We start from the raw sequence: 16,693 nt of genomic DNA, 5'->3' as shown, positions 1-16,693 counted from the left end.
CAGAAAAAGCATTTGACATGATTGAATGGAAATACCTTTCTACTACATTGGAGAAATTTGGGTTTGGCCTGAATATTTGTGCATGGATCAAATTACTGTATATTAACCCAGAAGCTTCAGTTTGTATCAACAACCCTTGTCCCTTGTCACCACTACTGTTTGCAATTGCCATTGAACCACTGACAATACATTGTCGAAATACTGATCAGATAAAGGGGATTATCAGAGAAGGACTGGAACAGAAAATGCCATTATATGCAGATGATATAGTACTGTATATATCAGACCCAGAAAATTCTGTGCCTGCAGTCTTAACTGCACTCACAGAATTTCAAAAGATCTCTGGTCTCAGAATTAATCTGAATAAAAGTGTACTCTTTCCAGTGAATTCTCAAGCATATAATATTAGATTAGACACCCTACCTTTTATCATTGCAGAACAGTTTAAATACCTAGAGGTAAGCATCATAAGTAAACATAAAGCTCTTTATCAATAAAATTTCGCCGTCTGCATGGAAAAAATTAAACAAGACTTGCATAGATGGTCGACCCTTCATCTCACACTAGCTGGAAGAATTAACACTGTTAGGATTAATATTCTTCCTAAGCTCCTTTTTATTTCAAAACATTCCAGTATACATTAATAAATCATTCTTTAAGCAATTAGATTCAACAATAACCTCATTTATTTGGAACTCAAAACATCCACGCATCCAAAGAGCGACCCTACAAAGACAAAAGGCAGAAGGTGGCATGGCTCTACCTAACTTCCAGTTTTATTACTGGGCAGCAAATATACAAGCGATAAAACCTGGATACAAATAGAAGAACATACACAGGTTTGGTCCGCAATAGAAGTAAAATCCTGCAGTACTTCTTTATATTCCCTGCTCTGTGCTCCAATAAACAAAAGTTATCAGCAATATACTTAATAACCCAATTGTGTTTCACTCACTTAGAATATGGAACCAATGTAGAAAGCATTTTAAGACGGAGAAGCTTCTATCTGTGGCACCTCTGCAAGAGAACCACCTCTTTCAACCTTTGCGAACATATACAGTTTTTAATATCTGGAAAAAATTTGGAATTAACTTGCTTAGAGATCTTTATATAGACAACGTCTTTGCATCCTATGAACAATTACATTCCAAGTTTAACATTCCAGCTACACATTTCTTTCACTATCTTCAAATCAGGAACTTTGTTAAACAGAACCTTCCCGATTTTCCTCATCTTGCACCCTCATCCATGCTGGAAAAAATATTGCTCAATCTCAAGGACTCAGATACCATCTCTGCAATATATTAAATCATTTTACAGTCCCTCCCTTCCAAGAGATACTGGGATAAAGATCTTTCAATTAATATATTAAAAAATGGAGTGGAAAGTAGCACTGCAGAGAATTCACTCGAGCTCCATGTGTGCTATGCATACAATTATACAACTCAAAATTATATATCGAGCACATCTGTTTCATCTAAAACTCTCCAAAATGTTTCCAGGGCATGATCCAACCTGTGAACGCTGCAACCAAGTCCCAACCTCACTGGGTCACATATTCTGGGCCTGCACCAAATTAACATTATTCTGGACCAAAATTTTTAATTACCTTTCAGACAGCCTTTGTCTCACAAAAATAAACATTTGAAATACATCAGTCTGTGTGTAATGAATTAATCTAATAAACAAGTTTCACTTTTTGAATGGAATTGCTGAAATACAGTACATCAACTTTGTCATGATATTATAATTTTATGACTGGAACCTGTATTTTAAAATAAGCTCTTAAAGCATAGAGAAAGCAATTATTTCCGTATTTCTCTATCTTATGCATCCATCTCATCAAATTTATTAATTTAGGTATGTTTACAAGCATTAAATTTCATGCTGTTTGCCTTGCTCTCTCTCTCAGGGGTGGGAATCGATTTGTTCTTAACTCAATTTTACTTTTTGTAAAAAATTGATTGATTTGTATGGATTGCAATAAAATTAATAAAACTTTAAAAAAAAAGGGAAAAAAAATAATAATGATTTGTGTTGCCATCAGGGAAAAGTAGTGTTTCTTCCCAATGAAGAGGCATATCAACGAGAATTTAAAGATTTGTTGTTTGAGAAAAGTGAAATCCCACAAGAGAAAATTTCAAGCCCTCTCGAAACAAGACTTTATACAAAGAGATTTGAAAAAGTCCTGCCCACTTCTAAAATATTTACAACCACGCACATGCTTCAATCATTTCTCATTTGTGTGAATGCTGTTGTCAGACACAGTTCATGTAGAGAGAAAGAAATGATATTCACTCATGGGCAGTTATGTGTTGCGTTGTCACGATGTAATTCCAAACATTGAATCAAAATTCAGTGTGATATTGACAAAAAGGTAAAAGCGAAAAGAGATAGAATATATGGACATAGGTGATATGACAGAAGTATGTAGATATTGTTTGGCTTTAAACTTTAACTCGGAGACTTGTAGATCATATTAATTCATGTTGCCATCAGGAAAAAGCAGTGTTTCTTCCCAATGAAGAGGTCTGTCTGCGAGAATTAAAAGTTTTGTTGTTTGGTTAAAGTGAAATCCACATGCGCGAGCGGCAGAGACACAAAGTTGCTGGCACGTAGCGCAGGCAGAGGGGTTGGCGGTCGAAGCGAGCAGGGGGTGAAGCCCCCTAGTTATCATTATAATTGTGTCAGAAAATTAAGAACAAAATAATACTAACAGTGTCCGATCGAGGGGAACGTGAATGTGTTTTGTGAACTTTGCAGCAGTCCATTAACCAGCGACAGTGATGTGAAGAGGTTGTCTGTTGTCTTTCCTAAATAAGGAGTTGCAATGAACATGAACCTTTCGAGTGTCTTGGCATCTTTATTTCTGAAAAGGGTCTGCATTCTATTGAAATTCAACAGAGCACTTTGCAAATAAACCCCTCAGGTGCTACCAGTCGTCCCATGGGAGAAGGACTTTGCTAGAATGTAGTTATGCTTATCATGGAGCTGTTTCTGGACAAGGGCAGAAGCATAACAACAGACAACTTCCTCACATCGCTGTCGCTTTCTAAAAGACTGCTGCAACGTATAACCTAACATTTAAATATAGAAGTAGTAACACATTAAAAATAGCTTGCCTTAATGCTAAAAGTATCAAAAATAAGGCAAGTGAGTTGGAGCTGTATGTAGCAGAGCATAATTATGATATCATAGTAATAACGGAATCCTGCTAAATAACAAAAATGGGGATGAGTGTAATTTACACATTTTTTAGGAAGGATAGACAGAACAGAAAAGGAGGTGGAGTTGCTGTTTATATCAAAAAAAATGTAAATGCAAGTCTTGTTCAGTTGCATAATGAGACCCATCTTAGTGAGGATATGAAGCTTCGCCTGGAAAGCATTAGGGAAAGAAGCCTTATTTTAGGAGTGTAGATTATAATATCAACACACATCTTTTTAGCAATATTAAAAAGGCAAGTTTACAGGGGGATATTATAGTAATGAGGGGCTTTAATTATGTGAATATTAACTGGAATAATCTTGCAAAAGGTAGAGCACAAGAGCAGGAGTTTTTTGAAGTAATCAGTGATGTTAAAGCGTCAACGCGGGCTGAAGCCTGCCTTGATTTAGTATCCTCTGTAATAAAACCCCTGTGTGCGTCCAGGTGTCCGTGTGTGTGTCTTCTGGTGAAGTGCGCATGCGTGGGGTCACACGGCACATGTTCAGTCTCTTCCTGTGCATTCCCTGTGCATTCCCTGTGCAGACACACACACAGGCGCATGAGAAACAGACACGCACACACAGGCGCGTGCACGACAGACACACGCACACACACAGGCACCCACGCGACAGACACACGCACGCACACACACCCACACAGGCGTGCGCGGGACGCACACAAACACACACACACAGGCGCGCGCGGGATGCACACACACACACACACGCACACGCACACAGGTGTACGCATGCATTGTTGCAATGTTACTTTTCTTGGTTGTTTATTAAATTTTCAAATGTTCATTTTTTTCCCTGTGCTTAAAACTCATTAAAAAAAAGTGTTTTTAGCGAGCAGGTCGTAAGCCTATAGCGCAAACTCTTCCAGTCTTAGTTTTCTCAGTTGTTCAAGGTTTTCTTAGTGTTATTCAATGTTTTTACATTTAGTTTACTATTATGCTGTGCATTCAGTGGTATAATTAACTATATTTGTGCTTAAAAACACAAAAAAATATATATTTACATACAGTTCATACGGTCTGGAATGGATTAATTGTATTTACATACAATCCTATGGGGGAAATTACTTCGGTTCACGACCAAATCGGGTTAGAACCAGAGTTTTGGAGTGAATTATGGTCGTGAGCCGAGGTTCCACTGTATTACTGTCATACACAATTACAGGCATTTTACGGAAATACAAACCAGTATTACTGAGAGAGAAAATTAAAGGTACACAATACAGTGACGTATATTACAGCTACATACAAGGTCCCTTGCCATTTAATATAGACTGCTCCTACTAATGTTTATGCACTACTGTTCTAGCGCCCGTTATTGTAACGGGCTTAATGTCTAGTTTTGTAATAATCAGGATAGAATTGAGGGGGTAGAGGTGATTGAACCACTAGAGTCAATTGACCAGAATATAATACAATTCTTAGCATTTTGTAACAGTATGGTTGCAAAGACTAAAATTGTTAATTTTAACTTTAATAGGGAAAATTTTGGCAGATGTGACAATCTGCCTATAAGAAAGATAATCTTATAAATTTAGAGACAGTTGAGGAGCAGTGGAACAGGTTTAAAAATGTTTTACATGTAATACAGGACAGGTAGATACCTAAATTTGGAATTAATACGAAATTTTAAAAAGCTATACAGTGGGTCAATAGAAGGTTAAAAAAAGAAGCTCCAAAGAAATAGACAGCTGTATAAGGTGTACAAAACTAATAACTCCAAAGTGAATCATAGGGCGTATGAGAACATGAGGGCAACCATAAGAAGGATATTAGTGAAACTAAAATACAGTTCGAGAGGATTATAGCAGATAAGGCGAAAGATGACCCTAAGAGATTCTTTCAGTATTCTAATAGTAAAAGAACAGTTAAGGAGGAGTTAAAGTGCACCAGAAATAGTAAAAGGTAATTGAAAGATACAGACAGTGAAACAGCAGATGATCTAAACTTGCATTTTTCTGAGGTCTTCACAAGTGAGGAAGTGGATAACCTTGCAGCATTAAATGGGACTATTAAGAATGTACCGAAGGGTTTGGAAATTCTAGATAGAGAAATACTGCTCAGATTAAATGGCATGAAATCAAAACAAATCACCAGAACCAGATAATATTTACCCTTGAGTCCTTAAGGAGGCTTATGACTACATACTGTATATAAACCCTAGACACATATTTTTAGGAAGTCACTGTGCACTGGGGAGATTCCAGAGGACTGGAAAATGGCAAATATTATCCTGTTATGTAAAAAGGGTGACCGGCCATATCCAAGCAACTACAGGCAAGTATGCTTAACATGCATTGCATCAAACTTAACACTAGAAACCCTGAAACCCATGAAAAAAATGTGTAATCCTGGGCCACCTTAAATTCCTTCACACCTCTCCGTCAGTTTCTTTTGTTTTGCAAATGTGTCAATCAACGCAAGCAACCTGCTATTCTATTCCCCCCACTGATGCTCCATCGCAAAATTCTCTAGCTGAAGTCTCTTTATCTGTCAGTGAGGTGCCTGGAGTTATATAGGGTAAATAATATATTGTTATTTGGAATACATACATTTCATGTGTGTTCCATGTCTACAGTGATCTCTGTAAGTGTAGAATGGCAGGAAATGCGAGGCAATAAATGCTGAACGCATACCCAGAGCAGAAACTTTTTTCCATGTTATACTAATAATGACGTGAAGTGCATAATGTGTGAAGACTTTAGTCCAAATATCAAATAAACATGTGCTCTTTTATCCAAGAATATAACCAAAGAAAAATGAAATCATTCGATTTACATGTTGATGTCAATGAGTAAAAAACAAAACTGAACTATCAATTGACAGGAAGTTGATATGTATTCTTGAATGGTGTAGAGGTAAGAACTGCTGCCTTATAACCCAAGGGTTCTTTTTTCGAGGCCAGGCGCTCTGCTTTTTGAGTAGTGAGCTGCTATTATTATTACTATAATATAATAAAAACATACATTTGATTTGAGTCTGTAACACCTGATATAAATTTTGGCTACATGTAAAAGTTAGCGCTTGTTGTTTTATATTCAGTTTTATTCTGTCTGTGACATTCAAGTGGTACAACAAACTTACCTCTCCTTCTATGAGTTAATGGTGTATATCTCCATTCTTTTCACAAGAGCAGCGATGACCACAGTTGATGCTGTGTTTGATGCCTGCTTAGAACTATTGTACCAGCAATCAAAGCCGCGATGTCCCGTGCCCACTATCAGACTACCATGTGGCATTTGCTCTTTGACAACAAAGACACCTGTGCAGAACTTGTGAAAAACAACAGATTTGCTGCAATCTCGGACATCTGGAAACGTTTTGTTGAGAACTGTGTTTTGAGTTATAACTCTGGACAAAGAATTTCCAAGTCTGATCATAAAGCTTAAATAACAATTTCTGGACGAAGGGAGAATGGTAACAACAGACAGCTTCTTCACAGTGATTTCACTGGCTAATAGACTGCTGCATCGCAACACAACTATGCTTGGCACCATAAGTAAAATGGGACTTCTACCTGCATCTACAGTCACTTCAGTTTGCAAGCAATTCGCCACACTAGTGTTTGGATCTGGCAATGCCATGCTGACAGTGTATGCGTGCAAAAAGAAGTCTTTGATTTCAGTCTGTAACAGCTGGTATAGAGCTTTGCTACCTGTAAAAGATATTGCTGAAGGGATTTAAGCAGACACACAAACACTGGTGAATCATGTCTTCTTGGTATCTTGTTGTCACTTGAATTTTTTGTTGTTCAGTTTTATTCTTGACTAAAAGTATACATTTGCAAAATAAAAGACGCTGATGGAAAAGTGAGAAGAAATTGAAGGTGGCCTGGGATTATGAGTTTTTTCGTAGGCTTCAGGGTTTCTAGTGTTAATGGAAGGAATTATTAAGGATAAGATTGACCAGCACATTGCAAGTACAGGAGTTTTTCTGAATAGTCAGCATGGGTTTAGAAGATGGAGGTCATGTTTTACTGACATGCTGGAATTCTATGAGGAAGCAACAAAAGAATATGATCAAAGTGGAGCTTATGATATTGTTTATCTTGACTTTCAGAAAGCATTTAATAAGGTGCCACATGAGAGGTTGGGCATCAAACTAAAACGACGTTGGAGTTCAGGGTGATGTTTTTAGATGGGTGCAGAATTAGCTCATACACAGGAAGCAGAGGGTGATGGTGCGAGGTACTTTATCAGAATTGGCTGCTGTTAAGAGTGGAGGGGTTAGTGCTGGGGCTGCTGCTATTTTTAATATATATAAATGATTTAGATAGGAATACAAATAATAAGCTGGTTAAATTTGCATTTGATACTACGATAGGTGGATTGGCAGATAATTTGGAATTCGTTAAATCATTACAGAATGACTTGGGCAGCATACAGGCTTGGGCATATTTGTGACAAATAAAATTTAATATCACTAAATGTAAAGTATTACACGTAGAAAGTAAAAATGTTAGTTTTGAATACACAATGGGAGGTATGAAAATCAAGAGTACACCATATGAGAAGGATTTAGGAATCATAGTGGACTCTACACTCACAACTTCCCAACAGTGTTAAGAACCCATTTAGAAGGCAAACAGAATGTTAGTTTATAAAGCCCAATATGTAGAGTACAACTCCAAGGAGGTTATGCTTAAGGTTTATAATGCACTGGTGAGGCCACATGTGGAGTTCTGTGTGCAGTTTTGGTCTCCAGGCTACATAAATGACATAGCAGCACTAGAACAGATTCAAAAAGAGTGACTAGGGTGTCTCCAAGGCTTAAAGGAATGAATTATCAAGAAAGATTAAAAGAGCTGAGCTTTTTCAGTTTGAGTAAAAGAAGACTAGAGATGACATGATTGAAGTGTTTAAAATTATGAAGGGAATTAGTACAGTGAATCAAGACTTTTATTTTAAAATGAGTTCATCAAGAACATGGAGACATAGTTGGAAACTTGTTAAGGGTAAATTTCTCACAAACATTAGGAAGTTTTTTACCCAGGGGCGGAGATTTCTGACAGAGAGGCCCAATTTGATCATATCGACGATGATGACGTATCTACCTTATTGCTGCATGTCGGCACTAATGATATTTATTTACAGCAACTTGAGGTATTAAAGGAGAACTACATCTCTCTATGCACCAATGCTAAAAGAAAATGTCAGAATTTAATTGTATCTGGTGCCTTACCAAGATTATATAGATGGAATGTGATTTACAGAAGATTGCGTTCCCTTCACTGCTGGCTAGAAATCTGGTGTGCAAATAAAAGCATAGCCTTTGTTAACATTTGGAGTGATTTTTGGGAAAGGCCTGGGTTTTTCAAGAGGTATGATTTTCATCCTAACTGAAGGGGATATTTTGTATTATCCCAAAATATGGCAGTGGAATTGCCTGGCTGACTGATTAGAGCACCATCCAGGCTGCAGTTGTGTGATCTTAAATCACAGGTTGTTGTTTATCCCACCTGTTACTTTCCTGAAGCTGTTACCTATACTTGTTTTGGGGCATCCAATAAATTTAGTTATGATGTAGATCTTAAATTACTTGATAACCAAAAAATAAGATGTATAATTAGACCAAGAGATAAAACCAGACCCTCCACCGGGGGTACCTGTAATAGAAAATTAGTTCAAAATTAAATCAAAAAATATATCACAAGTTCAGAAAGAAGTATGCAGTTTTAAATGCTTCTAAAAATGAAGGCGACTTCACATCCTTTAAGGCATTCATTGTAAATATTAATATTACCAGATTCCAACACAATTGTCTACCAACCATCAGGGCCATATTCATTGTGCATGACTGAATTTGGCAACCTTTTACCTGATTTGGCTATAAATTATGATGACGTAGTGTTGATGGAGAATTTCAATGTACACATTGATGTGGAAACTGACATGTTTAGAAAATATTTTACTTAATTGTTAAATTCAGTAAGATTTTGTCAGATTCTCAAAGGTTTAACTCATAATTATAACCACACATTAGATTTACCGTATATAATCACACTAGCAGAATACCCGCTTCGCAGCGGAGAAGTAGTGTGTTAAAGAAGGTACGAAAAGAAAAGGAAAAATTTAAAAAATAACGTAACATGATTGTTAATGTAATTGTTTTGTCATTGATATGAGTGTTGTTCTCATATCTATATATATATCTATCTATATATATATATATACTATATATATATATATATATATATATACTATATATATATATATATATATATATATATATATATATATATATATATATATATATAAATACCAGCTTGGCAGCGGAGAAGTAGTGTGTTAAAAAGGAAAGAGAAAGAAAATGAAACATTTTGAAAATAACGTAACATGATTGTCAATGTAATTGTTTTGTGTATTTGGTGGCAGCGTCACAAAGTTATTTTCGTCTAGCTGCATCAGAAAATGTACCACGACGCCTGACATGCCTCCTTTTTACTGTTTTATCACAGCTTGGATTGTTGCTGTCATATATATATATATATATATATATATATATACACACACACACATACATACATACACACACACAAATTATATTTATGTGTGTATGTATGTATGTGTGTATATATATATATATATATATATATATATATATATATAATCTAGATAGGGGTGTGTGTGTGTGTGTGTGTATATATATATATATATACACATACATACATACATATATATACACATATATATACTTGTGTGTATGTTTGTATGTGTCTATATGTGTGTGTATAGCTTTGGTCACTGATTGCAAGGGAAAAATAATAAAATGTAGTCTATAAGTTATTAAACAGTAAAACATTAACGTTTTAAGAAGTACAGGTACATTGAGCACTACTGGAGTGGTTATGGTAAACTACATTTTAAAGACAGTGTAACACAACAGGTAAGTAACTAACAGCAGCTAAAATGTATATGGATCATCTCTCGGTAGTAGATCCCTTTTGAAAGGCGCTACACGACGGCTGTGGTATAGAAATTACATTTTCTATGTGAACTTTCAAATTTGTGCCTCTGGTAATGTGCCTTACCGGCAATTAAAGAAAATTATTTTTGTGTCCTTTGCAATGTTAAGAGAGAAAGGCTTTGGTTTGGGATAAAAGGAAAAAAGGTGTAAAGAAAGGAAAGTTGCCTTTCCTTTTATATAGTATAGAGAGATGTGTTCGCTGACGATATGAGCATCTTCTGGGGACAGTCGCAGTGGGTCTTGTGTAGACTGGTGAGACGTCCCCGCCATTAATCGGCTGTGATGGCACTGTCAGTCTTCCACTCCTGTGCGTATCTTCATAATCTGAGCTGAGGACCTCATAATCGTATACGTGCAAAAGAAAGTGTGAATCGCCTTAATATTATTTTGCCGTGGTGTAGAAAAGGGGTCCCGTGTTTGCACTTGTCTGGGCTATAGCGCAGGGGGAGGAAGAAAAAAATTAAAAGTGCTCACTTTGACTTAAGGCAGAAGCGCAGTCAGCGTCTCAAAGGCCGGCACAGCTATGCACGCGCGCTGGCTGCTCGACTTTTGCTGGGCAGGAGACACCTTTTGTACACACGTTCATGATATCAAAAGTCTCAGCGTTCTTTGGAGGTAATTCATATATTATATATATAGCAAAATACCCGCTCGCAGGAGAAGTAGTGTGTTAAAGAAGTAATGAAAAAGAAAAGGAAACATTTTAATAATAACGTAACATGATTGACATTGTCATGAGTGTTGCTGTCATATAAATGCCTGCCTAAATAAGTCACCCTCGCTTTGCTCTTACTTTGTTACCGTTCATTTAATCATGGCTTATAAAAACTTATAAAATGGAAGGAGGATGGCTTTACCAAAACAAATATTGATGGCGAATCGATTATTCATAAAGCTTGAATTGGTGATCTGTTTTTCTGTGTTAACCTCATATTTTTTCATACTTCTTCTCAAACTAAGGTGGTGCGAGGGTAAAATGAATCGGGATACGGTGATCAATGTAATCGATGTACCAGGAAATCATGCATTGACAAAAGCTCCCCTTTGCTTGTAATGCAAAGTGTGATTAAATGCATTATTTTTTAACGCGTTAAGGAGCACATGCATCGAAGCTTCTCAGCTGTGCTTGTGCTAAGAACGAAATGAGATGAATGGGAGGGGTGATGATGACGTGACTCCCCCCCCCGCCTTAACTGTCAATCCCCCACAAACACAGTCTCTCGGAATTTGCATAAGCACACCCCTTCACCTACAATTTTAACTTAGTTACAAAGTGATCAAAACTCTCGTTTATATCCTCGTCCTCTCATTAAACTTGTATCCCGCATTCCTGGGCATGTGAAACGCCAGCGGTAGCCTGTCTATGAACTTAATTTAAAGTTTAGGTTTGCACCTTGCTTTCTTTCCGAGGTAGCAGGACTCATGAATATGGTAGTATATGTCACTCGCTCGCTTCTTATTGTTTTTCGCTGCCTTCTCAATTATATAATGCAAGTTTTCTTAAGCGCTTTTTGGAGGTCTTCCTGATTTTCTACGCACTGCGTTGACAGTCAGTTCACGTGATTACGTGGGAGGCGTGATGATGTCACACGAAACTCGCCCCCCACGTCTTTCCAGCTAAACTCTATTACAGTTAATGGAGAAAAATACCTTCCAGTTATGACCATTAGGCGTAGAATTTCGAAATGAAACCTGCCCAACTTTTGTAAGTAAGCTGTAAGGAATGAGCCTGCCAAATTTCAGCCTTCTACCTACACGGGAAGTTGGAGAATTAGTGATGAGTCAGTGAGTGAGTGAGTGAGTGAGTGAGTGAGTGAGTGAGTGAGTGAGTGAGTGAGGGCTTTGCCTTTTATTAGTATAGATATAAGTTGGGTCTATAAAATCGATCATAAAATCAGACTGCGACTTATGTGCCCATTCAAAAAAAAAGCGACACTTCATTTTTTTTTTTACATCATCTTGCCTTCTCCAATCTCGTACCAGTTTCTCAGAGACATGAATTTTTGTTGCAGCAGCGCAGTTACCTATTTTTTCACCACTTCAATGACTTTTAATTTAAAACCAGCTGCATATTTCCTTCTGATCAAACGCTCCATCGTAGATAAAGGATGCTTTTATGATATATTTATATGAGAGTATGAGATACAAAAACACAAAACAGTGCAAACATTGCTTTGGAATAGTTCGGGTATTACCGTGTGGTCACGTAGGCACAATACATAGAAAAAAAGCGCAGTGTGCTCCATGTTTACTCTCTTAGGTGGACGTTAGCATATCATAATCTCTTGGACCAATAGCGTAAGTTTTCTGCATTCGACTTATATGACCGACATTATAAAATACCAAAAATTATATGGTAAATTCAAGCCCCGACTTATCCATGATTATACAGTATACGGTAATTATAACTTACAAAATTAAAATTCTAAATTTAAATATTACTCCATTAAATGAAGTTATTTCTGATCACTACTTAATTACGTTTGATTTGGCTCTGCCCTTACCAATACACTTAAAACAAGACAGTATGGCATCTAGATTGTAATTCTTGTAACATTTCTATTGCACTATTGTATTGTATTGGGAATTACTTGTGTTATGTTCTTTGTATTGTATGTACCCCCTTTTTTGACACCCACTGAATGCCCAACCTACCTGGAAAAAGGTATCTCTTTGAACTGCCTTTCTCAAGGTTGTTTCCATTTTTTTTGTGTACAAGTGTTTTTTTGGGAGTTTTTCCTTGTCTTTTTAGAGAGTCAAGGCTGGGGGGCTGTCAAAAGGCATGGCCTTTTAAAGCACAGTGCGGAACTCCTTGTGTGATTTAGGGCTGTACAAAAATAAATAGTATCTTCTAGCCGGGAGCTTTACATGAATAGAGTCTTGACTGGAATTTAACACCAGCAGACCTGAATGGTCCAAAATGAGCAAAATTAAGAATTGATTGTTGATGACAGCCATCATTTCTGGATAAACAGTTGCAAAGTCATCAGGGAGTTTGAGACTGGAGGTGGTGGATGGTTGAGCAGAGAAGTGGAGACAGAATAAGCTACGAGTATCAGACATGTTGCTAATCCTGTCCTAATCGCAAATGTCATTACAGAGGTCCTAACCATAACTGAATATTTTTTTCCTATCTATACTCAATTTAAAATCAATTATAAAAATGTTTAAATGTTTAATGGTGTCATGACCATATCAGGGGACATATGACAAACAACAGGGTTCTTGGTAGAAACAACACAGCAGCACCCACAAAACACCATAGAATATGACTGCTACTGCAAGAATAAACAGACTCCCAAATATTGGCGTAATGATGTCATTATCATAACAATGCAATTTAATAAAAGTAAGAATTTCTAGAATGTTAACAAAAAGACCCCAGCAAATCATATATAGCATTATATAGCACATATTCATACAAAAAAAATGTAGCTCAAAGTGCTTTACAAAATGAATAGAGAAATAGAAGACACAATAAAAGATAAACATAAGTCAACATTAATTAACATAGAATAAGAGTAAGGTCCGATGGCCAGGGTGGACAGAAAAAACAAAAAAAAAAAACTCCAAAGGCTGGAGAAAAAAATAAAATCTCTAACATAGATTCAGGAGACAATGATGATTTTCTTAACAGGTTCGAATTGTAGGCTGAGGTAAGGATATACCGAAGGCAGTGTTGGGGAAATTTACTTTTAAAAGTAACATAGTTGCATTGCTTATTACTTACAAAAAAGTAACTAATTATGGTAGTTATTTCTTACAAAATGCAACACATTACAACAGTGTTTTACTTCTGTGTTACTTTTCCTTCTTTTGTATGAAAAATTGCACATTTCACTGAATAGCATTTGTATGAAATTCATTGCTTGAAGTAGACATATGGTGCACCAGTCTTATTTTATTTTCCACTTGGGCATACTGGCAGCAAATAGTTGTGTACTGGCATATTCTTCAATAAACTTCAAGGAGGACACATCTAAATCACCACCCCCCGTACCTTCCCCCACTCTCATTTCTAATTTGCAAATAGCATCTTGGTTGACACTCTAAGAGGGAATCCCTCCTTGATTAAGCAGTCATGTACAAATTGAAGTTCATCACGATGAGGACATAAAACCAAGAAGCTAAGAAAAACAGATACTATTGCCACTTATGTTTTTTCCTCTTTAGACACCGATTAAATCCTAAACCTTTCTTGTGTTTTGTAAATAAATCTAGTCCTCCATGTGCTTCATGTAAATAACATCCATCCTCTTTTTGCATTTCTAACCCAAGCCCCCAAGGATTTTCAGTGTAAAGACTGGCCACTGCATCTCCCAATCCGATTGTTTCAATACATCTATCTGTAGAAAAAAACTAGATGAAAACTAGACTTATACTTTATTGATAGGTTTCTGTTACAGGACTGCACAAAGCAAGCCACTGGGTTGTTACTTTTGTTGTCCAATGACAAAAGCAAAAAAAAAAAACAAAAGAAAAGAAAAGAAAATGCAGGAAAAATCAGGCAATTATTAAACAGATGGATTGGGTAGCTAAGTTGTAATTAGCGGAACTCTGTCTGGCTGATTGCTCAAGCCAGTAAATGATGCCTCCTTCCAGAATACCCATTTTTTATGGCAGGTGGATCAGAAGGGGGTGGGGTAAAATGCCCTCACTGGATGGCTTCTCAGCACTGTGAAAAAAGAAGGAGATGTCAATGTTAGCGGTAGTGCCCCCTCTTATCTCAACGGGTTATTACATACTTCAACTGAACATACAATGAGGTCCTCCGATGTGTATGTGTGACACTATATAACATGTTAGTTTTAACAGCTTACCTCTAACACTGATTGAAAGTATCATAGAAGATGCCTGTCAGGTGGTCAGCACAATACCTTGTTTATTGTTGTGGGATGTGTGGAACTAACTAAATGCACATATATACACACACACACAGTTCCACTGTTACCATCTGACAAGTGGTGTGATGTATAAATTGTAAGGTAAACATTTTTGCACAATTAACAGTTAACATGTTTTCAAAATGTAAATGCAAATACTATATTTTACAAATAGCAGTGTTTAGCTGCCAGTGTCATTGATGCCTTTTTATTTCACAGCCGAAGTTTAGATCAGCCCTCTCGAAGTACTCGGTCTTCTCCCACTCAGTACAACACTATGAACCGAATGGATAGACAGCGTATAATGGATGATCATTATTCTCCTGACAGGTAAGCACAGTGTCATTGTTCTGCTGTCTGCTGTAAAAACTGTATTTTGAATAATATAACATTCATAATAATTAAATCAGTTTATTGATGTTCAAGTGATTTTTACATTGTTTACATTTCTTCTCCATTTTGCATTTGTACATGTATTGCATATTAAATTTTACCATTATAATTAATTTCTTGAGAGCAGTGAAATATTCAAATGAAAGCTATGTAGTATCTGAAGAGCAATACAACTATAATAACATCTTCTTTACAAACTTTGAAACACTTTGTAAACATACAAATTTTTTGAAGCATTTATTAAAATATAAAATGTGTTTTTTGTGATGTAGTAGTTTAGCACAAGCTGCTTTTTCCTTCATTAACAATTAATTCTGAAACAGCAATACAGTAAAACCTTGATTATCCATCAGGGGTTGGGACCAAGGCTGTGACAGATAAAAGAAAAGACGGATAACAGAACAGCTACTTTAAAAATAATATACAGTTTAGTGAATAGTTGTATGTATTTACAAAAAAAGTATATTAACAAAATATAATATAGTATTTACAAAATTAATTTATATAATTTTGTAATGACCAGTCCAATAAGCAAATACAACTCAGAGGTACTGAAGTTTTCTACATTTTACTTGGAGTCTTTGTTCTATAAGAAAAGGTGCTCTGTCTTATATGCCGTTATCTAATTTACAGAGCACATCACCAAAACAATAAAACAAAGCTTTCCCTACAAATAACAAAAGTGAGGGTTGTTCCAATGTGCATAGATTGCAAAGTATTGTGCGGCAGTAGTAATAGGTAGACACTGGCGTGCTCAATGCTTTGTTGCTTTTTGCCTTGATGGTTAACGGAGACTGATGTTTAATCGTGTGACGGATAATCAAGGTTTTACTATATTTAAAATACAGTCTTTTTAAAGTAATCTAAAATATGACTGTTTTACTTCTGTTACCATTCTGTTTATCAACTGCTATGTTAATATTTAACAAGACCAATTCTTTGCAGAACTGAAGACCGAATCAGTTAATCCATTTACATTCTTTTTTTATTTTATCTTCTTTTATTAATTTAAAAACTATACAAGGTGATGTTTTTGAAAGGTTCACATTCCAACAATGTAATGTATTTCCAGTGTATCTCATATGACTGTACACCTCTTTTAGTGCATTAATGAATGTTGAGACCGTGCAGAAATAAATTATATTCTTTTGTGTACTGAACTCTCAATGGTTACTTTTGTTTAGCACTGGATGATTTCCTATTAACTGCTGTAATCTTTGCATCATTA

General features: G+C 36.2%; 1 protein-coding gene across 49 annotated transcripts in view; it reads left to right on the top strand.

The window, feature by feature from the left end:
* The window catches only part of rims2a (regulating synaptic membrane exocytosis 2a), a 1,270,129-nt gene that overhangs the window by 896,484 nt on the left and 356,952 nt on the right, over positions 1-16,693 (top strand). For all 49 annotated transcript variants that reach the window (XM_039736790.1, XM_039736792.1, XM_039736793.1 and 46 more), the window contains one exon: positions 15,292-15,402. In XM_039736790.1, coding sequence (XP_039592724.1) covers positions 15,292-15,402 — 111 coding nt within the window. The remainder of the gene's footprint in view (positions 1-15,291; positions 15,403-16,693) is intronic.

The sequence above is a fragment of the Polypterus senegalus genome, chromosome 15 (genome assembly GCF_016835505.1).
Source record: "Polypterus senegalus isolate Bchr_013 chromosome 15, ASM1683550v1, whole genome shotgun sequence".
NCBI classification, from domain to species: Eukaryota; Metazoa; Chordata; class Cladistia; order Polypteriformes; family Polypteridae; genus Polypterus; species Polypterus senegalus.
Note: the sequence above shows the minus strand (reverse complement) of the source record. Positions and strands in the feature narration are given on the sequence as shown.